The sequence below is a fragment of the Dipodomys merriami genome, unplaced genomic scaffold (genome assembly GCF_024711535.1).
Source record: "Dipodomys merriami isolate MVZ:Mamm:240054 unplaced genomic scaffold, mDipMer1.0.p SCAF_8, whole genome shotgun sequence".
In the NCBI taxonomy this organism is placed as follows: domain Eukaryota; kingdom Metazoa; phylum Chordata; class Mammalia; order Rodentia; family Heteromyidae; genus Dipodomys; species Dipodomys merriami.
In genome coordinates this window covers 25,349,772-25,373,983 of record NW_027206401.1, presented here as the reverse complement: position 1 = coordinate 25,373,983, position 24,212 = coordinate 25,349,772, and the positions used below count along the sequence as shown (strand labels likewise).

Below are 24,212 nucleotides of genomic sequence, written 5' to 3'. Positions count from 1 at the left end.
GGCCGCGGATCGGTGCGGCGGGAGACGCGAGCCCCGCGCGCCGCCCCTGCGCCCCCCCCTCCGCCCGTGTGGCCTTTGTGCCGGGCGCGCACCGGAGAGCGAGCCGCGCGAGCGCGAGAAGTACAAGTACGGGAGACCGAGGCAGTGGGAAAAGAGGCCGGGCCACTTTCTTCTCCGCTCGGGCTGCGGAGAATGGACTGGTTGAATGTACAGGCGCGTCTCCCCGGCGTGTGCTGTGTGTGTGCGCGGCCGAAAGGCCTCCCCGACTCCCACGGCGCACACGCACACTCACACGCACGCACACACACGGACCCGCTGCGGGGCTCGGCGGCCGCCGCCGAGAGTTTGCGTGTGCTTCCTCGCCGCCTGCCCCCCCTTCCCGACCGAGTGTGTGAGAATTTCATATAGATCAGCTCCAATTTCCGCCATTTTGGGAAAGTTGCACAAAAATAAACCCTCCGGTTTATTTCTGCCCGAGGCAGGAAAGTGCTTCGGGGAGCGAGCGAGGCGGCGCGGGCCCGCGGACGCCGTCCGCGCGGGGGAGGGTGCGGGCCGCGGCTTGGGCCGGGAGCCCGCGCCGTCGCGGCGTTCGCCCCGCGCCGTGCCGTGCCGTGCCGCGCCGCGCCGGCTGGGTGCGGGCGCGGGCGTGTGTCGGGAGGCGGCGGCGCGGGGCGGCGGGCTTGCGGTGTGGGGCGCGGGGTGGGGTGGGGGTGGGGGCTGAGGCGGGCGGGCGGGTGGAGGGCGCGGGGCTGCCTGCCCTGCAACTTGTTTACGCCCGCCTGGTCTACTGGGCAGGCCGGCGGGGTCGGGAGTCGGGCCGCCGCCCGCCACGCACCGCGTGCGTGTGCCATTTCGGAATAATGGGTTTTGCACACTCGCGTCCTGGGCCCGGCCGCGGCGGCGGCGGCGGCGGGTTGGGGGGAAGTAGAGGCCGGCGGGGGTGGGGATCGGGAAGCGCAGGAGCAGAGGCATCCGCCGCGCGCGCCCCGCGAGCTGCGGGGGGGGGTGGGTGGGGGGAGGGAGGGAGGAGGGAGGAAAACTTGAGATCCCCGGGAGGGGAGGGGGCGCGGTGGCACGGGCGGGGGCAGGGCGCAACTTCGGGACTGGTGGTAAAACTTTAATTACCTTTAAAGAAAAAAAAAAACAAAACGGGGGGTGAGGGGGGGTTATGATTTCAATCAGCCCCCCGATTCCGGCCAGAGCTCGGCCCACCGCGCGACCGTGAGAGAAAGTTTAAACGCGGGCGGGTTCCTCCTCGCCTTCCTCGTTCAGGGGTGGGGGTGTCTGGCTCTCCTGTCTGCGCCCCGAGAGGTTTGGGGGTACCGAGTCGTACTCCCGGGTCGCGTGGACCGAGACTCTGGCCCCACCCTTCCACCGGGAGGCGAAGGTAAACGGCGCTTTGGTTTCCCTTCTCAGTTCCCCGGCCGCCACCACCCCGCTTCCTTTTCCTCCTCCTCCTCCTCCTCCTCCTCCTCCCCCACTCTGATAATTTTTTGAGGGGGGGAACCAAACCACCCCCCCCAAAAAAAACCCGGAGTCTCTTTCCTTATGCAACTTCCTCGGGCGCCTGGAGCCCAGCCCTTCCCCCTCCCGCATCCCAGGCCCGCTCCTTGGCCACCTCGGGGCCATCGCCGGAGAAAAAAAAAATGCAGACGAAATCATTCAAAGTGCACGGAAGCAAAAATAGATGAAAAAAAAAAAGGCTCCAAGTAAGGGGCAACTGAGATGAGAAATGAAGACATTTGGGGTGGTGGGTGGAAGGGGGGAGGGGGCGTCGGCCGGGGGTGACGTGCGTCGCCTCTCCGCGCTGATCTTCCCCGATCATGGTCTGGGCCATGTCTTTATCGGGGTGCGGGGCCCCGGAGTCTCCGTGGCGAGAGCTATCTTGGTCGCGTGGATTTTTTTTTTTTTGCGCAAGTTTTTAGAAAAACACTGCCTCGGAGTAGTGAGCATTTCTCCGGAAAGTTTCAAGTGCAGCCACACAGCGAACGTGCAAAAACTGGCCAAGGGGAGACCTCTAGTGGTTAGACGCATCGCAAGTTCGCGGGGCCGAGAGCAAAGTTTGGCCTTTTTACTTGTAGCTACGTAGTCCCTTCGGACGTGGAAGTCATTAGAGGACCTGAGCCGCGAGCAGCAGCCAGATGTGGTGGGGAAGGATGCTGCTGCTCCGCAGAGTTTGGGAAAGGATGAGCTCCGGTGAATTCGGAGCTTTGGGGACCCTCTGATTCTCGCTGTTGCTTCCTGTGGCATTGTGTTGCAGGCCTTCGTGTTGCTTCTGTGGGGGAAGACACTGGGCTTCCATTCTGCGAGTGGCGATTGGGCACTGTCAGAATCAGAAGCAATAGTTCGATTTATGTATTTGTCTCCCTCGGTGTCTTTCACCGAGTTGTCAGTCACGAACAGCAGCGGAGGGCTCAATTGTAAAGAGTGTTAGTAAAATACAAAGCGAAATGTGCCTAAAACTGAAAAAAAAATGCGATACACTTTGGAGATTGGCTTTTGATGTGAGCTGGTCACTTTATTCTGGGGTATTTAAGGCTAACCTTTTGTTTCTTAGCTGTATGACATATATGTACATATATATGTATATATGATCAAACATAAGTAGGCCCTTTTAGTTGTGTGTAATTTTGTTTCATTGGGTAAAGATTAGTTCTGAATACTGAGTACTTGATGTCATCTGTAATTTAAAACACTTCATTATGTGGGTTAAAAAACTGCTTACATAACCTACATAACACCCCCCTCGCTGTTTTTTAAACAAATCTTTTCAAAAAGTAAGGCATCTAATTAAAGATTAAAAACAGCAAGAGAAAGAGAAGTTGTGTCAAATGGTCCCCATAACTAGTTTCACCTACTTGTCATTCAATTCACATAATGGTGTTTTGTTTTGTTTTTGTTTGAGACAAGCCCTCCTTATGAAGCCAGGCTGGCCTTGAACTTCTGATCCTCCGGCTTCAGCCTCCAGAGTGCTGATATTGGCAGCTCTCATCTACAATAAGGGATTTTATTGAGTAAATTTAGGATATGGGAATGATATAAATGATGAAAATATCACCTCACCCAGAGCTAGTTCATTTTAATATACAAAGTGATCAAGTCAATATTTGAGAATGTAAATTTATTAATTTTGGATTGTGGATAGAACTTTTTGATGACAATTCTTTTTTTTTTTAACTCCCCCCCTTTTTTAAATGAATGTTAGATCCTTCAGAGAAGTCTTGGGGGGTGTTCACCAGTTGTGAAGTCCATCCGACTGTTCTGACTTTCATTACAACTACAAGGTAAGATCGACTTGTTGATGTGAATCACTTGACTTGCCTTAAATTTTAAAGACCTCATTTGGAAATTAGGAAGGAGTATGGGACAGAGTCAGCAGAAAACCCAAGTTTGTGGGGGCTGCTTGGGAATTACGTGAACCTATTGACACCCAGTCTGATTAAGGCTTGAAAAAACCATTAGGAAAAAGGAGATTGCCCTGGATAAATCTTTAGAGGGACTTCTTACTAGATTCTTCATTAGCATTTCAGCACCTGTTTTCTACTGAAAACAAACTGGAATTCAGTATTAGTTTTTGGAATTGAAGAAGTGGGGGAACTGGAACAAAATAAATTGTAGCTGAAAGTAACTTTCAGAGATATACAGTGATTGGGAAGATTCTGGAATTTTAAATGTCTTTGGAGTCCATGGTGAGACTTAATAGCTAAAATTTGCAGTGAGAGTTTGTATGCGATTCCTGGCACCCAGGAAGTGCCAGATACCATGTTGTGTCATAAGGGTAGAATGAATCAGCATAGATTTGTTAACTTTTGAACCAGTCTCCACAGGGAAGATAGCTGTTGTCCAGTAAGATCTTATTGGTAATTTTAGAGTGTGTTGGTTTATCCCCAATAATCCAGAACCCATTCACAGACGTATATAAATCTCTAAGTACCTTTGTGTCTCTTCTTCCCATCTCTTCTGCTTGTTTTCCTACCTTCTCTGTCATGAGCATTAAAGGGGCTGGTAATTTTTATTTGGCAAAAATGAAAAGTAATGAAAATTAGCCTTCCTTTTATGAGCAGGACTAATAATCCTGTTGACTCAGGTATGACTGAGAAGTCACATGGAGTAGTTTTCTAGGCAGGCAGTTTGACCACTTGAGCCATGCTCCCAGTAAGCTTGTTATTTCTCCATCTGGAAAATGGGAACCACAATACTTGCCACGCTTTTTAAAGATTTCTTTTAAAAATAGTTATTATTGTTTTAAAGGATCAAACAAAGTAAGATCTTGAGCTCTATAAAAAATTACTCATTTATGGCTGTCGTATTATCATTTCACCTTAGTTATGCTTTGTGAAAGGCAGGAGCTAGATTTTCTAGGGCAGAACATGGTGCTTTAATTCCTGGCTAAGATGTTTAGATTGGTTTTGGGCATGTGTATTATATACTCTTGTCAAAACATTTCTAGCAGTATTTTTCTTTCTTGAGAAAAAGTAATTTATCTTTGACAGTAGTGGTTCCTAAGGGAGGGACTGTGTTCTAACGTGGTGCTGGGTACAAAGCCCACAATTCATCTCAAATCAATCATTTAATAAGTAGAAGAGGTAAATGAAAGAAATACTTTAACATGAGGCCTACTTATGGAAATGGTCAGGTGGTGGAAGGAGAAGAGTTGTTGCGAGGGGAATTCATGTGCTGTAATTAAAACTTTGGTTTCCTGAGTCTGCTGGGAGTAGAGGATAATAAAATAGGTAAATGGGATAGTGGTGATTTAAACTAGTGGGAGACCAAGGAAATGATTCTGGTGAATGGCTGAATTTAGGGAAAGATCCACATAAGACTTTCTCCAGCTGCATTTTTAAGTCTTTTTCTGCTATATTCTGTATATAAATATAAACTTATTTACATACATGCATATGCTATATATTATAGCCAACACTCTTAAACTCTAGGTAAAAAACAAATCACAAGTACTATTTGTCATGATGATATTGAACTTGACACTTTTTTTTTGCCAGTGTACAGTGGGGCCCCATTTGACTTTTTTGCTCAAGGCTGGCACTCTACCACTTGAGCCATACCTCCACTTCCACCTTTTTGGTGGTTAATTGGAGATTAGAGTCTCATGGATTTTTTTCTACCAAAGGTGGCTTCAAACCATAATCCTTAGATCTCTGCTTCCTGAGTAGTTAGGATTATAGGCATGAGTCCCTGGTGACTGGATATGTTTTGGTTTTATTTCATCTCTCTCTTTTGTAGTTTGTCCAATCCATGTTCTAAAAAAAGAAACGTGTCCTATTCAATTACTCCTGGAGGATTTAGAGTTGGTTCTTGGACAATTTTGACTGGCTTGTTACTTTTAAGATCTATGTTCTATTTGAACTAATGCTGGTTATAGTAATATTATAGTTACTTCATGAGGTGTGGGAAAAGGATACCTTTTAAAAAGAGTTCTAAGATGAGTATCTGAGTGATCACTCTAGCAGTGTTTCTGATTATTTAACTGGGGTTTTCAGGGTCTCCCTTTATAGCCTCTAACTCCTGATCCTCCTTCCTCAGCCTTATGAGTACTGATGTAACAGGTGTGCCCCACCTAGCTGTTGTAGTGCTAACTTCAGTGCCCTTGTGGAGTTCCTAGATCCTTACCTCAGGAGCGGACTCAATTCTGAGCTCTGCAAATAATACTAAAACTATTGTGCATTTTGTCAGTAGAAAAGATTAAGGGCTTAGTAGTCATGGAATCTAGTGGGCCAAGAAATGATGGTTCTATAATGGTAAACATAGGCATTCCATTTTAATGCCTAGCTTTCAGAAATAAGTAGCTTTTTAGCCCTTTGGGGTTCGGACTGACCTTCTCTTTGACCCATGTGTTCACATGGAGATGACTTTCTGGTAAAGATCTGCAATACCACTGTCCCTACTTGATGCTGTCCAGGGATTCATCCCTCACATAGATTTTGGGGTTATTATGGTATAGATGCAGATACTATAGAGAGAACTACTTATGTGATTGTATGTGTATATTTTTGTATTTGCTGTCTTCAAGTTCAAGAAATCTGTACAAGATACATTCTGAAAAGGGTTTCATTATCTAGTAAGAATATTCTCAGGATTTCTGTTTATTGTGTTATGTTATTTCTTTGACATATATAGATATGAGTCAATAGTGAAAGATCATGAACCGAACCGATTTATATTGATTGTGGCTATTATACAGCAAGCAGATGAAAGGAAAACACCAGGAATATTTCTGTGTACCCTTGATATATAACTAAACTTGATTTATAAGGTCTAGGAAATCCCTATTTAGGAGTGAGAAAAGTTGGAGGAAAGAACAGAAACATTTGAAAGGAACTTTAGTGAGTTTTGGGAGTCTTGGGCAAGAGACTTTTTCTGATGAATCCACGTTTCTTCTTCTGAAGTAGATTTAGGATTAAGGACCAGGATTGTGATTGTAACATATACATGTTATATGTTATATGTTACATAGTTAAGTATATTCTGTGTTATACTTTCTCACTTTGTGATCAGTCAGCTCATACTTATTAAAGCTCTGTTGCATGTAAGTCAGTATTATAGAATGCTTAGAACGGTGTTAGAATGAACCCGTGTACTCTGTCTACAAAGGGATAAAACATCAGTCCTTGGCCTAGTGTTCTTGTAGTCTGGTTGGGTAAGTAAACCAACCATATAATGGTAATTTACAAACAAAGCCATAGTTCAGTGTGAGCAAATGGTAGAGATAAAGCCATTGGTTTCATGTGGGTGTTAAACTTGCTCCTGTGGTAGGGTGGGGCAGACAGGGAGCCCCTGGCAAGAAAAACAGTTACGCTGTTAAATTGAGATGCACTGGAGTGCCTTCTGAATGAAAAACATTGAGCTTGTTTTGTGTTTTTTAAAAATTTATTTATCCAAAAAATTCTTCATTTCTTCTAGGTACCAAGGTATTAGTCTGTGTGCTGAGTCTTATTTCTACTGCTTTCATTAGCCTTGAATAGTTGGTGTATTATTTCTGAATGGTTGATTGAAGGACTGTATCCCAGGCTGGCCTCCAAGTGATTGTGTAGCCTAGGTTGGCTATGAACTTTTGATCTTCCTGCCTTAGCCTTCCAAGAGCTGGAATTACAAGTGTGTGCCACAGTGTCAACCTGTGCTCAGAGCTACTTAGTAACTTGTCTCAATTCATCTTATGCAGTTTGAAAAGGCTAGGACCAAGGAAAATGATACAGTTCTATCTTTGGGTTTCTGATTTTCAAAACAATATTTCTTAGCATACTTCAAAGAAGACAAGTAATGTGTTTGCTCTTATAACTTTGCTTTGTACTATAAGGAGCAGCAATGCACATATATAGGAAACATGGATGGGACAAAAGGTCTTTTTACTGTAGTGTTTTTACTCCCTAAACCAAGAATTGAGAAAAGACCAATTATTTTATTATGCTAAAAAAAAAAGACCTCACTTTTTACTGTGAATAATGCAGTTAATAGCAAAGAATGGTAGAGGTAGTTCATTGGTAGAGCATTTTCCTAATACATAGAAGACCATTGGTTTTATCCTCAACATTAAAAAAAAAGAATGGAATTCAAATCTGCCAAAATAGACTTAAAAATGATGTAATTTATTCAAATGCCAGGATTATGAAAAGAAAGGATAAAATTAAAATAAGTGATAAAGATAATAGGTTAGAGAAACTGGAAGCATAATGACCTCAATTCAAAATCAAAATCAAAATGGAGCATAGCTAAAATGATTTTCAATAACAGTACTTTAATTACTGGTGCTTTGTCCTGACTAGAAGGCCATCGCCTGTATTTGCATGAAGAGAAGAGTGTTGTGTGGGTTTCTGGTATAGTATTACAGGTCTTGTCTAGATGACTTGTTAACTGAATCTTTACTATGAGTTAGAAGGATGTCATCATAAGGCCCCCACATTGATGGCAACTCTTCCTTTTTTTTCTTGAGAACCTACAACAGACCAGGTCTTTCTTAGGTAGATCTATAACTTCATGTTATCTTTTATTTTAAGGAATTATATTGTCAGTTTCTACAACATTTTGAACAGGATTGTATAGTCACAAAGATCAGATGAGTATTTTTATCCCATCTCTTACACTGTTGAACCTTAGGTATGAACTGAAAGGCCTTCGTGGTCAATCTGATCAGGTTACTAAATAATCTAAATAATTCACCTTGTGGGTTTGTGGTTTTATTTGATGGACTTAAGACTTAGCTGTTCAATCTATTGATAAGAAGATTGGCTACAAATTTTATCTAGATAAGCCTGGAGGCATGACTTTGTGGTAGAGGAAGGAAATCTGGTTAAATCTAATTTATTACAAGTAAAAGAGAAATTGAGTGTAAATCTTTTAATTTTATCTTTATGGTCTATAAAAATGTGAAGCAGAAAAAGATACTACTTTTAGCATTTTTAGAAAATTACAAAGTGAAATAAAAAATAAGACACTTATTTTTAATTCTTTTTAAATTTAGGCTCATGCATATGTAGTAAATGTGCAGAAATCTGTGTCAGACAGGTTCTTTTTATGGCCTTCAAATCTCTCTAATGGGTGTAAAATTTCTATTATTGCTGTTCTAGTATAGTATGTGATGGAGATGATAACACTTTTAAGGACATGTCTGCCTCCTATTGAAATATCTTATATTCTGCATGTTGAACATGAACTTCAAATAAAAGCATTTGATGGGAGTGTATTAAATAGGCCATTGGCTCATTAATATCAGTTAACATGATTTTACTCTCTGTACATGTTTTTTTTTGTTCTTGAAAGATGTTTTTTATTTTCTGTTCCTCTTCTAGAGGAAGTAAGTAGGTTAGGCCACAGAATCTCAAATTTTTCATCCTTACAGTAACAAATGAGAGGCAGGAAGTTGAGATTTTTGCAAAGGTTACCTTCTGTGGCTTCTTTGCTCTGTGGCAGAACAGAGGGCAAATCAGATAAAGCATTACTAGATTATAAGTAGAGTTGTTCTCACTAAAATACCATGGTAGGGAGAGCGGGAATGGTGAAAAAATACCAGTAAGATGGAACCACTCTAGTAACTGATTTCCTGTATAAAGGGCTGATGGATTACTTGACACTCAGATGTCTGCTGTTCAAGGACAATTGAGAACAGAAGGCTCAGATTTTCAAGGATTTGTTCTTGGTTATACTGAGGTTTCACTTGTCACATTGAACTAATCTAGAATTTTTCTTGCCTGAAATCTATGAACTTGGGCCCTGGGGGCAAGACTTTACGTCTCTGAACCACAGATCTCAATTCTAATATGTGTGCAATTCAGAGTTCTTATCAGGTTGGGTGAGTAGAATATCAAAGCTGGTATCTGTCATGCTTGATTTGAAAGGAAATTTTTTTTCTTTGTAGCAATATGTGTTTGTTGAGAGGTGCTCAAGTACGAGTTTGGGTTTTTTTTCTCATCCTTATTGAATAAGTCCTGTTTAAGAGGTTTGAATTTAACTTCTTTTGATGTACTCTTCAGTGATGCTTATGTGAGGAGGGTTTCTTGGAGTGGTAATGTTATACTTCTGCCAAAGAAGTAAATAAATACTTAGCAGATTAGTTGTTAGCTGGGGAATTTTTGCTGAAAATATGAGATAGGTGGATAAATGAATTTCTTTCTCTGATATTTCTCTCTCTTTCTCTTTCTGTCTGTCTCTCTTCCACTAGTCTCATTTTTACCCTTCTGCTTTTGGTTTTACAGTGTTGGGGATCAGACCCATAGCCTGGCCATATACTAGGGAAATACTCCTACTACGGATGTACATTCTCAGCCCTTCCCCCTTCAATTTGTAAAGTTTATTGATACCTTCTATGACTCTTCATAAGGGAGAAAACAATGACTAAATGAACATCTCCTTTAAAGAGAGGAAGAATATTGTCATAATAGTCAAAGTACATATGTGAAAATGGAACCAAATTACTTGAGAGGATAGATGGGGTTCGGAGAGATGGGGTAGAATGATGGAATCGGTCACAATAATCAAGGTGTATTGTGCTCACAAATTGACATGTTGAGTTGAAACCCTTTGACCCAACTACATAAAGATAATTTAAAAAAATAAAAAAACTATGTAAAATACCTTCTTTTGAAAGAACTCTTTTAAGTCGATGATCTTGACACAGTATAGTAGGTGTTTTAATCAGAGTACATTAGTGATATCTTCCCAGGCTGTCTTCTGGCGTTTTATGTTCACATACATATTCCAGAGCTCACACAGAGAGACTCTGGAACCCCTTTGGGAGGTCTCCTAGCTTTTATCTCTCCTTCCCATTGGCTTCTCGCCGCAGTCTGGGCAGCACTTTCTGTTCACCTCTGTAACAGCCCTCTTGAAAGCAGGTCCTGGAACCAGCGTTGGTATGTGAGGAAAGTTTTATATTTCTTCAGCACAAATGGCATCGTAAGGTTGCCAGTAGCCTAGTTTAGGATAGTTTTTCAGAAATGGTGTCCTATTTATTTATTTATTTTTGTTGTTAAAACTTTTTTTCTTTCCCTCTTCGGAGAGACTTGGCAGTGTGAACAGTTACATGTGGGAGAGCTTACAAATTCTCCCCAATCTATTTCACAATCCACTTGTCCATGAAATAAATCTCAGAGTCTTACCATTGTCGGTTAACTACCATTTCTATCCCCTTTTCTGGACTCCTGAAGAATTCACGTTGGGCATTGTGATGTCCATGTCTGGTCTTTACACAGTTCTCACCCTGCTCCTGCACTAGCTGCTTCAGATACCTGGCAGCCTGATGCTTGCAAGGGTGTGGACGTGAAGAACAGCTTGTTTTCTTTGCTTCCAGTGACTGTAGCTCTTATGAACTGAGTGTCCACTGTGCAGAGCACTCCAACGTGCATATTTTTTTTAAAGTTCTTAAGTTTCTTGGAAGTAGATATTCCTATCAGTTTCCTAGCTGAAGGAGCTAAGGCTCAAGACAGACAATTGTACAGCTAAGGTAATTGCACAGCTTGTAAATTGTGAGACTGAGATTTAACTCTAGTTGCCCAGGCTTCAGAGCCTTTGCTTCTCACGATTACAGTTTGCTCTCTTTGCTGTTGACTAACATACAAGATGCTGAGCACTGTCTTGTGAAGTATAAGTCTTGTTTCTTTGTCTAGGTGATCTCTATTATTAATATTATTATTTTATTTTTGTGAGCTGGTCTTGGGACTTGAACTCAGGGCCTGGGTGCTGTCCCTGAACTTTTTTTTCTTTTTTTTTTAAATTTCCTTGTTTTTCTTTTTTTGTCAGTCATGGGGCATGGACTCTTGGCCTGGTGTTATCCCTGAGCTCTTCAGCTCAAGGCTAGTGCTCTACCATTTGAGCCACAGTGCCACTTTCAACTTTTTCTGCTTATGTGGTGCTGAGGAATCAAACCAAGGGCCTCATGAATGCAAGGCAAGCACTCTACCACTGAGCCACCTTCCCCTTTGTCCCTGAACTTTTTGTTCAAGGCTAGTGCTCTCCCATTTGAGCCACTGCTCCACCTCTGGCTTTTTGGTGGTCATTTGATGAGATAAGAGTCTTACAGACTCTACCTGCCAGGATTGGTTTTAACACCTGATCCTCAGATCTCAGCATCCTTAGTAGATAGGATTACAGGCATGAGCTACTAGCACCTGATGCTCAGTTATTTTCTTTTATCCATGAAGTGACAATAATAGTCTGTTTTACTCTTAGAAAAAGAGTTGTGAAGGTCAAACAGCTGGTATTGATGGGATCTTTTAAAATCGAAAAGCACTGAAGAACCCCCCTTTTTTTTATGTCAGTACTATGACTTGATCTCAGGGCTCAGGCACTGGCCCTTAGCTTTTTCACTCAAAGTTGTCATTCTACTTGTACAACCACAACTCCACTTCCAAGAAGTACACCTTTAATGTATGTTAGGTTCATTGGCTGCTTTTGATTACCCCCAGGTGACCTTGTATTGCTGGAAGTAGGAATTTTCTCAGCAAAGGCAGGGAGGGCAAAGAAGTGGTGTTAAAGAAGGATTTTGAAGGAGGCCCAGAATGTTTCATCCCTATTCAAAAGTTAGATGCTTGACATTTTTGAGGAGTATGTCCCAAGTCAATTGAAATTACTAAAGTTAGTTGGACTGTTTCAGTGTTCTCTGTAGACCCCTTATTACTTAGCTTAGTTGACAAGTGATTTTTGTACTGTCTGGAGCACGTCCTGAATCAGATTCACATATCTCATCTACTTACTTCCTTTCTGAGCATTTTGTTCACACAGTGTCTGACTCATAGTTGCGTTTGACATTTCAGTCTTTAATTTATCTGAAACTTCTGTTTTGTGGCTAGGGCTTATAACTTCGATAAACATTTCCATATACCCCGCATTCTGACATCAACACTAGACTCAACTTGGAGTTAATTTTATCTGTTTCACGTTTTAAAAAGAAAGAGTTTTATCACTTTATTTACAGTGTTCACAGCACTAAGTAAGTACTATGACTAAGAGACTCCCTGGACTTTGGCCAGGCCTGACGATGTGTCCCTGCTCCTCAGCTTTAAGGCATGTGTGATTCAGAATTATGTCTGCAAAAGGACAAATTACTAAATGTCATGAGAACTTCAGGTGTCACTCAGGAATTGGAGAAACCATAAATATCACTCTGGGAATGCATACCTTTTGTCAAGTAGCAAACCCTGCACTTCTTCCTCTCCTCCTTATGTTGCGTGGAGACATGTGCGCTTATAGTTAACACCGTCTAGTTAACTTACCGAGAGGTTTGCGTAAGTTGACTTGCCTCTGTGACTTCTAGGCTAGAGTTTCAGTGGTTGACAGAGGGACAAATTATACTTTTTTTTCTTTTTCTTTTTTCTTTTTTTTGGGTCCGGTAGAGGGCCTGAACTCTGGGCCTGGGCGCTGTCCCTCAGCTCTTCAGCTCAAGGCTAATGCTCTACCGCTTGAGCCACAGTGCCACTTCCGGCTTTTTTTTTCGGCTTATGTGGTGCTGAGGAATCGAACCCAGGGCCTCATGCATGCAAGGCAAGCGCTCTACCACTGAGCCACCTTCCCAGCCCTATACTTTGTTTTCTTGAGACAGAATCTCACTCTATAGCCAGGCTGACTATATTGATCATCTTTCTATCTCAGCTTCCTGATGCTAGGATTATAGGAGTGGACCACCATGCCCAGCTCTGTAATCAACTTTTAAATAAGCCTGAAATAGATTCAGAAATTTCTTATTTTTATTTTTTTAAACTATGTTATTTGAGGGCTGGGGGCATAACACCCAGTTATATGCACATATATGTATGTGTATGTATGTATATATATATGTATATATATATATATATATATATATATATATATATATATACACATGTTATTTGAACACTCAACAAGTACATAAGAATGTATAGACAGAAGACTCCCTTTCTCACAGGGTTGTCTTTTAGCAAGTTATTTCCCATTCTTGAACATAGAACTACCAATTTCTGACAAATCTTTACTGAGATTTATGCATGCACAAGCAATCCAGACTTGTATAAACATATATATATATATATATATATTTATATTACATAAATATATATATCCCCCTTTTTCCAGACAAATTGTATTTTCCTGTTTCATAAAGTTAGTAGTGCTAGTACAGTACTTTGCAGCTGTTTCTATTTCAGAATGTGAGAATTTCCTTTTCTTTTATGTAGCTTCATGTAGCTTTGTGTTGATCTACTACAGTTGTCCTCCATTGATTGACATCTGAATATGTAATAGTCTTTTATATATATGTTCAAGTATCTACAAGCTAATTCTGTAGAAGTAGAATTGATAAATTGGAGTATACATTCTTGAGTATTGACCTCTACAATGGTTGTTGCCCCATTAGGAGTCAAACCCAGGGCCTTGTGCAGTCTGATTACCAATTCTACACGGAGTGGTGATAAAATAGGATGTTTGAATAGATGATATTGATTACTGAACCTAGAGGTCTGGCCCAGGGGAAGAGCATTTTGCCTTGCATGTACAAACCCTAAGTTTAGGCCCTAGCCCTGGAAAAAAAGTGACTCATTTTATTAATACCTAATGGAAGAGAGAAATGTTAGACGGCAGCTACCAAAGACTTATTTACACGATATCATTCAGTAGAGTATCTCAAGGAAGTGTAAAGTTACCCATGTTCGGTTTGGAGAAAAGGAATTCATGCTGGAGAGACATTTTGGATAGACAATTTGGAGCATGGTGTCCTTTGTCATTTAGCTTGCTCTCTAGTCCTGCTGGAGAATGCTTAGGCCAAGATCATTGTAATCCAAGTAAGTAAAAGCTGAGGGGAACTATTGCACAGAAAATGCTTGGGTATATCTGTGCTGATGCCAACAGTGATGGCCCCTGATTTGTTGAGGTAAAAGGATTTTGCCTACAGGTTTGTATGCTGGTGTACACACTTGTAGAGGATGAAGAGGGAGGAGGCCTTGGACTATGGGATTCTTATCCTTCATATAAGCAACAGCTCTTGTTAAAATAATATTGGTTGTTGGCTGTTCTACACGATTAATAGCTAGTGGAAAAATATTTAATTTGTTTTAGTCATTCAGACTTCTTGTGAAAATGAGTTTTGCCAGTGGCTTAAAAATTGTATGGTGGGAAAGACAATGCAGCAAATGTTTTCTGTGATACCTATATAATATATTGATACATTTTTTGATCAATACTGGGGTTTGAGCTCAAGCCCTCACATGCATCCTAAGCAGGCACCGTACTGATGAACCATGACTCCGATTCTTTTCTTGTAGCTTTTGAGGTAGGGTTCTGCTTCCTGTCTGGTTGCATACCTAGACTGTGTTTCTCCTATTTTTCACTTTCCTCCATAACTGGGATGATACTGCATGCCATTATGCCTGGGTTTTTCTGTTGAGATGGTCTGAATTATCCTGGAACCATGATCCTCTTGATTTCCGCTTCCTACACAGTTAGGGCAACGTGTGTTCTACTATGCCCAGCCATTTTTTGAGATGAGGTCACGACCACTTCTTCTCAGGCTAGCCTCAAACTATGATTATCCTGATCATCGCCTCCCAAGTAGCTAGAATTATAGTGTGTGGCTTTGTGCCAGTATTTTATACAAAGTATCCACCTTACCTTAGAGTGAAAAATAGTTAACTAATTTTGTTTTTTCTAATTTTAGGTATGGTTTTCCAGGCAGAGTAGACTTTGAAACGTTTATTATTTTGTGTACCCAAAGCATATTTTGCTATTTCCTAAAGGATGTAACATTTACTGCAGATATTGTGTAGTGGTAACTTTTAGATTTCTCATCTTAGATGGACAGGATTTTACTACCAGTATGGTTTTTACATAGGAAAACATGAATCATTCAGGTTTCATCAAGTTTATTCAGTAGGGGAAGTTACTCTGTCATGGTTTGGGGAAAAGTTGCTACTCCCATGTAGGTTAAGAGGGAGGTAGTTTCATGGCTTATCTTGGCTCATTTAGTTCAAGCTTTAATTTGTCTCATACTTTCACAGTTAATTCTGTCTTAAACCTTAATGTCTAAATTCCTGTTTGGGGGGTTGAATCTTTTTTTTTTGGGGGGGAGGGTCCTGGTCTGGGGCCTGAACTCTGGGCCTAGGTGCTGTCCCTCAGCTCTTCAGCTCAAGGCTAGCGTTCTACCACTTGAGCCACAGCGCCACTTCCGGCTTTTTTCTTTTTTGCTTATGTGGTGCTGAGGAATCGAATCCAGGGCCTCAGGCATGCAAGGCAAGCGCTCTACCCCTGAGCCACCTTCCCAGCCTGGGATTAAATCTTTTTGAGGGTGAAATTTGAATTCTTCAAATTCAAACGATATATTTGAAATGTCTTGCTGCTTTTTTGGGAAGAGAAAGGAAGAAAACTGAAGCATCTAGAAATTTTCAACAGAAGACAATTCTCATTCAAAGAAATAGATACCTTTTTCCTATTGATGATTTTTAAATAATTGCATATTTTATGTGTAAGGAAACTGCACTTCAAAAAATCCTGACCTAGTATGGTGGTACATAGCTATAAGAAACCCAGGATGAGTGGGGAGGAATTTCAACGCCAGCCTGGGCTACGTAGTCAGACCCAGCCTCAAAAACAAATGAGTACATAGTGTTCTCCTCTCCCTCTCCCCTTCTCCCCCCCCCAAAAGCAGTGTAAATAATTTAAATAAATAATCTTTATTTTTAATAGTTTAAATTCGAATCCAGGCCATCTGTAAATTGTGGTATTGTGATTGGCCACATGCTTCTTAAACTCCTTTACTCTAAGTTTCACATTTCCTCTTACGTTTCTTACTTTTTTTTTTTTTTAATGGAGGAAGCAAGTTTTATGTTGTACAGAGTGACTTTTAGATATTTTTGGTCTCAAATTTTGTTCATGCTTAAAAATAATGGAAAGTCCAGAGAGATACTGTATTATGGGATATGTATTTATATTATGGTATATATAGACACATATATGCGTATCTATATATGCACACATATATTGAATATGGTATATATATGGTATATATACATGTCTTGACATTTACTCTTAGAACTGATTATTTGAATGATTTATTTAAAAACAAATGTGGTGCACAATAGTATATATAAGCATAAAGCTTTGAAAGGTAATCATAGTTCAAAAATAAAAACATGAGAAAAAAACCTTGTTTTACATTTTTGCAAATCTCTAGCTTAATAGGAAATAGCTGGAAATAGCTGGATTTAACTGTTTCGGTATTGTCTGTTGCAGTGTTTTGGTTGAAATATGTGAAGAAAATCTGGTTTATGTGTATATAAGGTTGGAAAATATAATTTTTTGTTAGCTTTCTTTAGTTTTCCCCGGGGGACTTTTACTGTTACATATGCACACTCATTTACAATGTACATTCAAGTCAGACTCACCCCTTCTGTGACTTTCCCTGCCTCTTACTCCCTTCCCAAAACAGTTTTGTCAGGTTTCATTGTTTGCAGTGAATAATCTGTTTTGACCATACTCAGTCTCTTTGATCTTTCTTGTTACCGAAAACCTCTCTTGTTAGTACCCATCCCCTGACCATCTGTTTCTCTTTCCCATCCTTTCATCCTCTATTGATCAATAGCTTTACTGAGGTTCATTATATGTTGTTATAGATAGTTACAAAGTAGTTAAAATTATTCCCACTCTATTTTTGTTTTTCCTATTTCCATTCCCTTGTTCTAAGTAGTCTTTTAGTTAGATTAATATTCAGTATTTGTATATAATTATGGATATAAGTGCTGTACATGTCCGTGAGACCTTTTAGGTCTACCTATTTTGGTTTTTTAGCATGTCTTGAGTTGTGTAACATATATCTTCCAATTGCATCCATTCTCTTGTAAATGATATCATTTTATTTCTCTGTAGGGTTGTGTAATATTCCATAGTGTGTGCATGCATATGGTTATATGTATATGTATATATGCATGTATATATGTATATTTTTCCATACACATGTGATATATGACATACATGACATGATATATGACCAGGCAATCATATATATATATATATATTATGTGGTACAAATATGAGTTATATATGAGAGATGTTATATGATATATATAAGAATTTTTATATATATATATATGAGAAAAAATTTTATATACATAATGCAAGACTCCATAGTATGTATATGTATGTATATATGTGTGAGTGTGTGTGCATACATACATACATACACACATGTATATATATATAGTGAGAGAGATGAAGGGAAGGAGGAAGGAAAGAAGAAAAGGAGGAAAAGAGGGGAGAAGAAAAAGAGAGAAAGAGTGAAATGTTTGATTTTTTTTTCCCCCCAGGGCCTTAGCCATGCTGGGCCAAGTACACTCTACCACTGAGGTGTATATCCCAGCCCTATTAATGGATGTTTCTGAAGCAGTTATTGTTTATGGATATGGGATATTACAACCAAGAAAATTAAGAGAAATGAAGTAGTTATCACTAAATGGAACACTGTTTGCATGTGTAATATTTAGTGGTATTTCTCTTTTTCCCTTTCCAGATTAAAAAAGTAATCATGACTGAATCCGCATCTAGCACAAGTGGGCAGGAGTTCGATGTGTTCAGTGTTATGGACTGGAAAGATGGAGTGGGTACATTACCAGGAAGCGACTTAAAGGTAAGCTGTCTTTATCAAATAGAATTGTGTGTTGTATGCATCTTTGTTTTTAAGTGAATGCCTACATGAAATAAGAATTAAAAGCATTAATCCCACTCCTTTGGGCTTTATATAATACTCAGACCTCTACAATAAACTCATTGGACAGTTTGAAATGCAGATGGGTTGGCAGATGCTTTTGTCACCTGGGTAAGAAGTCAAAGGAGTAATAAGCATGTGCTTATTTTGCAGAAATCCGTCTATAGCTTCTAAGAGGAAATGGTTAGGGATTTTTGTGTCATCAGTTGTTCAAAAGCAGGTCCTTCCGGAAGTGACTATTTTGGTATGGATGAGAACTCTATAGGAGCTGCCTCTTATATATGAGCTGGTCTTGCCCCTGTTGTCATTCAAGTCCTGTCCCCCGCCCCCGCCCCCCAACCAAATCCCACTTATTTCTGCTGCCTCTTGAAACATGGTTGCGAAAACACCCATCTGGGGAGCCAGCTGCCCCCACTTCTCATTTCTAATTTGCTTTTGCTCTGCTCCTATCTCTGAGACCTTGAACTGAACTGTGGCCTTTTAGACTTTGTGTTTGTATTCAGTCATTCAGGTATTGGAACTTCCAATCTCCCTAACAGGCTGTCACTTGGCTTGTCTCTCCAAGGCTTGATGTCCTGGGATATCTCAAATAGAAAAAGTCTGTCCCCTCACATAGTCTTGGAGACTAATCCTTTTTGGTGTTTGTTTGGCAAGTATCTTGGCTAATCCTGCTCTGTCTCATCTTCAGTGGTATGACTGGGACAATCTTCCTGTTGAAACACTGTGAGATTTCTAGTTGGGCTCAATTTAATCAAGTGCAGTGTGCAAATACCTCTTATATTTAGTGTAATAAATGCTGCAGTAAGGCTTTGTGACATCTGGAGATTTAATGAGTATCAGAATACAGTTAGGCGTATTTAGTTCTAGTATTCTGTAGCCTAGAGCAGTGTAGGATATATTTTAATATAACTAAAGGAGAGGATCCCAAAGGTTTCCAACACAGAAATTATGTCAGGAGATGGGAATGTTAATATCTTGATCTGAGTATTATATAACATGTGTATATATATATATATGTGTGTGTATGTGTGTATGTATATATATATATATATATACACATATACACACAATTAACATACTCCAAAAGTGTTCACAATTATTGTGTGTCCATTTAACTCATTGTTTTTTTAAATTGAATTTTTAGTTTCTGTGACTTTGAACAAATCAGTTGATCCCTTTGGGTCAAGTTTCCTCTGCAGTAAAATAAGGAACAGAATGAATCCTGGGGATTTTTGTCTGCCCTGAGAATCCTCCAAATGTCTGTGTGGTTAAGACACAAGAGAGATAAAGGACTGAAAATGAGAAAGGAAAACAGTTTCTCCACCTCTGATGATGTCAACCACAGCTTAGTTACCTTGGCTTTGTTGCGTTACTTGAAGTCTCAGAATTTTGGAAGTCTTATTTGTAAAATGGGCTATTCTAGTCTGTAAGATTCCTAATTGTATAGTGATTATGAGTTTAAAAAAAGAATTCATAGGAACACTTAACAAACTGTGTATGTTTTGGCTTTGCAACAAATTATATAAATTGTTTTTTTAATAGTTTCATTCCCTTATTTTCTTCTACATTTTTATCCTTTCTTTTCCTCAATGGCTTTAAAATAACAGGTGGATGATGAAAATTATAATTGTTATGGTTCATTTAACTGAACTAACTAACTCTGATAGTAGAGTGAAGTTTCCATCCCTAAGAAATTTGGGTTGCTTTAAGGTATTCTGAGTAATTGAATTTAGGAATTAGCCTATTACTTTTTTTTAAAGGTAATCTGGTAATTAAGTCATTTGATGAGTATAATAATCTGGGTTACTTGATATGAATTTTAGGCTCATTTAATTGAGTGTGAGCTAATTGTCAGATGTCAAGTCTACTTCATGTCTTGTAGATGGTTTAGAAAATAATATAAAATTATTTTCACCTTTATAACCCTTTTTTTTTAAAATCGGAGTTTCAGAGACTACCATGTTGATCCTGATGCTTAGAATTTCTAATTCACCTGCTCCTTATATTGAAATCTTTGTTGTTTAAGAGATTGAGAAATTGATTTTTCACAAAACAAAATAATGGAACCTTGAATAAATCGTGAAATTTATTGCCTTGTATTTTTTACCTATTGTACACTACCCAGGCCTCTGAATTCTAATGGGTATAGGCATGTGGGGTTCAAAGCAGTGGGTAAGCAACCAGCTCAAGTTCATGAACTTGATGATGTCGGCTGATGTGTAGAGGTCCGCCTCCCACCACACGAGCTGGCTTCATATGCTTTAGATTTTGTCACTTAGAACTTTCCTCTGTGAAGACCTTACCATTGCTGACCAGGCATGTTATGTTACGTCTTCTGCCTAAACTCCTTGAGTGGTTGCCAGCATCTTTCACAACCAAATTCAGGCCTCTGAAGTGTGTGTGTATGTGGGTGTATCTGTCTGTCTGTCTGTCTGTCTGTCTGTCTGTCTGTCTGTCTGTCTATGTGTGTGTCTATTTCTGTGTTTACTCTGGCTCTCACTTCTCCGTACACATCACTCTATCTTTTCTACTCACCTCCAACAATTAAAGATTTCATGACTTGCACCCTTTTCACTGTGTCTTGTTCCTGGAACACACTTCCATTCTCCAAACTGGATTAACATCCTATGTATACAAAACAAAGCACAACTCTTCTCAGAGTGCAAAGTGTGAGGAATAATGAACTTACTTACGTTCTGCTGGACTCTTTGCTTGTAGTGTCTTATTTATCCTTTAGTTTGGTCCTGTTGAGGTAGTAGAATCTTACCTTTTTTTTTTTTTTTTGGTTGGTTGTGGGGCTTGAACTCTAGGCTTGGGTGCTGCCCTTGCGCTCTTCAGCTCAAGGCGCTTGAGCCACAGCACCACTTCCGGTTTTCTAATAGTTTTTTATTGGAGATAAGAGTCTCACGACTTTCTTGCCCGGGCTGGCTTTGAACTGTGATCCTCAGCGCTGTCCCTGCACTCTTCAGCTCAAGGTGAGCTCGGAGCCACAGCGCCCACTTCCGGTTTTCTAGTGGGTTTTTTTTTTTTTTTTATTGGAGACAAGAGTCTCACGACTTTCCTGCCCAGGCTGGCTTTGAACCGTGATCCTCAGATCTCAGCCTCCTGAGTAGCTAGGATTACAGGCGTGAGCCTCCAGCACCCGGTTTAGTAGTGTCTTATCTTTCTTGTAGGGTTCTAGATGGGGAAACAGTGTTCTAGAATGGCTGACTGATTTGCTCAAATCTAACAATTAACAGACAGAACTGGGCCCTCAGCCTGGGTTTCTCTGGTATAGAATTTGACTTAACCACAGTACACTAAAGACAAGATGTTTTCAAAAGAGGAATGAAGGAAATTGCTACAGATGTGGGAGAGGCAAAAACCTCGTTTCAGCTAGAGGGATCTGGAAGAGCAGATACCAATTGGATCTGCAGGCCTTGTAAATACGTAGGCGTTTCTATGAAAACTTGGGGGGGGGGCCCACAGCCATGGGACAGGATGAGAAAAGAGCTTTCAGAAGAGCAAGCAGTCTTGAAAATGATCATTAACAAGACATTTCTTCCTGAAGAAGCTTTTAAAACTTTGCTATTGTTTAATTCATTATTTTAAAATGCAAGTGTTTGTTGATTAAATGACTCAAGCATGGCTCTAAGGACAGGCAGGCACAGGTGACTGAGTGGTAGTGGAAAGGTGCCTGGTAGTTTCTGTGCCTGAAACTTATTCAGACAAGAATTATTCCTCTGAGTAATAAGGATTTAGTCTTCCCAAATGCTTCAGTAAAATGCAGATACCCTCCAGAGAGTGGTATCCTCTTATCTAGTAAAAAATACTGCATTTAACTGAGAGCAATACCAGCAACAGCAAGGCTGAAGCCCAGATGTAAAATTACCACACTCTTGTAAGTCTCTCTGGGCTAGCATGAAACCAAGATCCTCAGATCTCAGCCTCCTGAGTAGCTAGGATTATAGGTGTGAGCCAACCACACCCAGCTGCCTTATCTTCATTAGTATTTAAAATAGTTTAGTTATCAATCCTCTCTGCCATTTAAACACATTGGGAAGTAGAAATCAGATTTCAAGATTGAACATAGTAAAAAAAAAATGATCTCAGTAGTATCTTTTAATGATCATTTCAGTAAAGACAGACATTGCAAAAGAGCATTTGCTTTTACAAGCAAAAATAAACAAGGGAATTAAATCTGTTAAAGGTAATTCAAGTCAACCCAAACAAACCAAACCTTTTCACCATTGTATATTTCAGACATAATTGTTTTCTCATTGACTGGATATATCTACAGAAGAAGTTGGACATGTCAGCCGATGTGTTTGTTTTGCTTCATAAATCCCTTTTGTGAAGTTAATAATTTGGTTATTTCTGATTGTGGAATGTAACAGTTGACACGTTTACACTGTTTTTAGATGTCTGGGTTGAAAGACTTGATAATTAAAATATACAGATGAAGTTTACATTATCCCAAAGCCATTCATAAAAGAACATTAGCAGTTTCAGAACCACCCACACTGTTTTAATTGGGGAAAAGAAGGTTGGAAAATATATATGTCTATCTGAAATTTCATCCCTGGGGCTTCAATGACATTAACGGTACTTAAAAACATATTCTGTGTAATGTTTTCTTCATAGTGGTATTGTGTAAAACACAGTAAATTAAATCCAAATTGAGAAGTCCTTGAACTTTGGAAATAGGTTGAGGTTATTAATTTTTGAAATAAGTAACTTTGGAAAGAGCAGATGTGCTTCACTTGTTCAGGGTTATAGGGTTTATGATAAAATGTATGAGTCTCTCCCCCCCGCCCCCGCCACCCATCCCCCAATATGTCTATGTACGTCCCCGGATTTTGCTTATGTTTTATGCACCAATCCTGGAAGTCTTTCCATGGATCTCTGGTTTAGAGTTTTTCACTGTGTCCCAATGTGATACCATCTGCCACCTTTGTACTTAGACAATTAATTTTAGAAGAAGGAAAACATGATTGATAATAAATATTGTACTGTGCAGATATTGCCTTTAACTTTGAAAAGGATTGAACCAAATACTTCCAGGTGTCATAATTGTGCATTTTTACTTGGTGATTCTGCTCAGTGGTTTTCTTTCTCTTGGAGTCTGCTAGATGGGATTTTGTAGTGAGGAGACAGTTTGGACCTGTAAGTCACAGGATGTTTGCTGTTTCATGGAGATACTGGAAACTGCTTCTCACACTTTGTAATTGTCAAATAAGCATTCATTAGAATCACTATAATATCATCAAGGGAAATTTGCTCACCTGAAGTGAATTACCACACTTGCGTCTATTTCTTTTAAAAATCGAAGTTTTCTATTACGTTCTTTAATATCGTTAATTAATAATCTTGATGGCTTGTTTTTTCTACTCTTGCCCAGTAGATGGTACTGTCAGCCTTATTTTGAAATATTTTGGTTTCAGAGTTGATTCTTAAGAAGAATTTTTATTTTATTTTTAGCTTGAGGTTTCTTTTTTCCCCCAAGAGTGAAATTATCTTTAGTTCTTTTCCATATAATGTAGACTGTATCCTAGTCAGACACATCATGCTATGCAGAAGATATAGTAGAGAGAAAACATTGTCACATTTCTGAAAGTCTAGAAAGCATTTAATACTTGTAGAGTATATCTGCAGAAAATTGTTTAAGGCACTTAATCTTTATCTGATGCAAAGAATAATTGTTATGTATTTTATGATTTTTCTTACTTGGAGCCTTGATTTAATGTGGTAGAATAAATAGTTCTGTTGGCATGCTGACCAAGTAGGCCTTGCTTAGAGACTAGATGTTTATGTACTTGTAAGACCTTTAGACAGATCTGAAAAGTTTTATTGACCTTTAACATCTTGAGCCATCTGTCCATTATTGGTTAAAATTGGTGGACCCCTCATGCCATCCATTTATTGGAACCCAGAAGAAATACAGAAAACCTTTGCATTCACAAATTTCTAAATAAGAGAGTAAGCCTATGTGTTCTAGAGAACAGGAAATCTGTACATAAGTAATGGTTAAGCCTTCAACACACACACACACACACACACACACACA

At 39.8% G+C, this 24,212-nt stretch overlaps 1 protein-coding gene across 4 annotated transcripts in view; it reads left to right on the top strand.

Moving 5' to 3' along the window:
- The window catches only part of L3mbtl3 (L3MBTL histone methyl-lysine binding protein 3), a 101,435-nt gene that overhangs the window by 802 nt on the left and 76,421 nt on the right, over positions 1-24,212 (top strand). For 2 of the 4 annotated variants that reach the window (XM_070010931.1, XM_070010935.1), the window contains exons 2-3: positions 3,206-3,284; positions 17,972-18,088. In XM_070010931.1, coding sequence (XP_069867032.1) covers positions 17,987-18,088 — 102 coding nt within the window. In that variant the 5' untranslated portion in view covers positions 3,206-3,284; positions 17,972-17,986. Of the gene's footprint in view, positions 1-1,101; positions 1,388-3,205; positions 3,285-17,971; positions 18,089-24,212 lie in introns of those variants that run through there. The other 2 variants (XM_070010933.1, XM_070010934.1) reach the window with 2 other exon arrangements.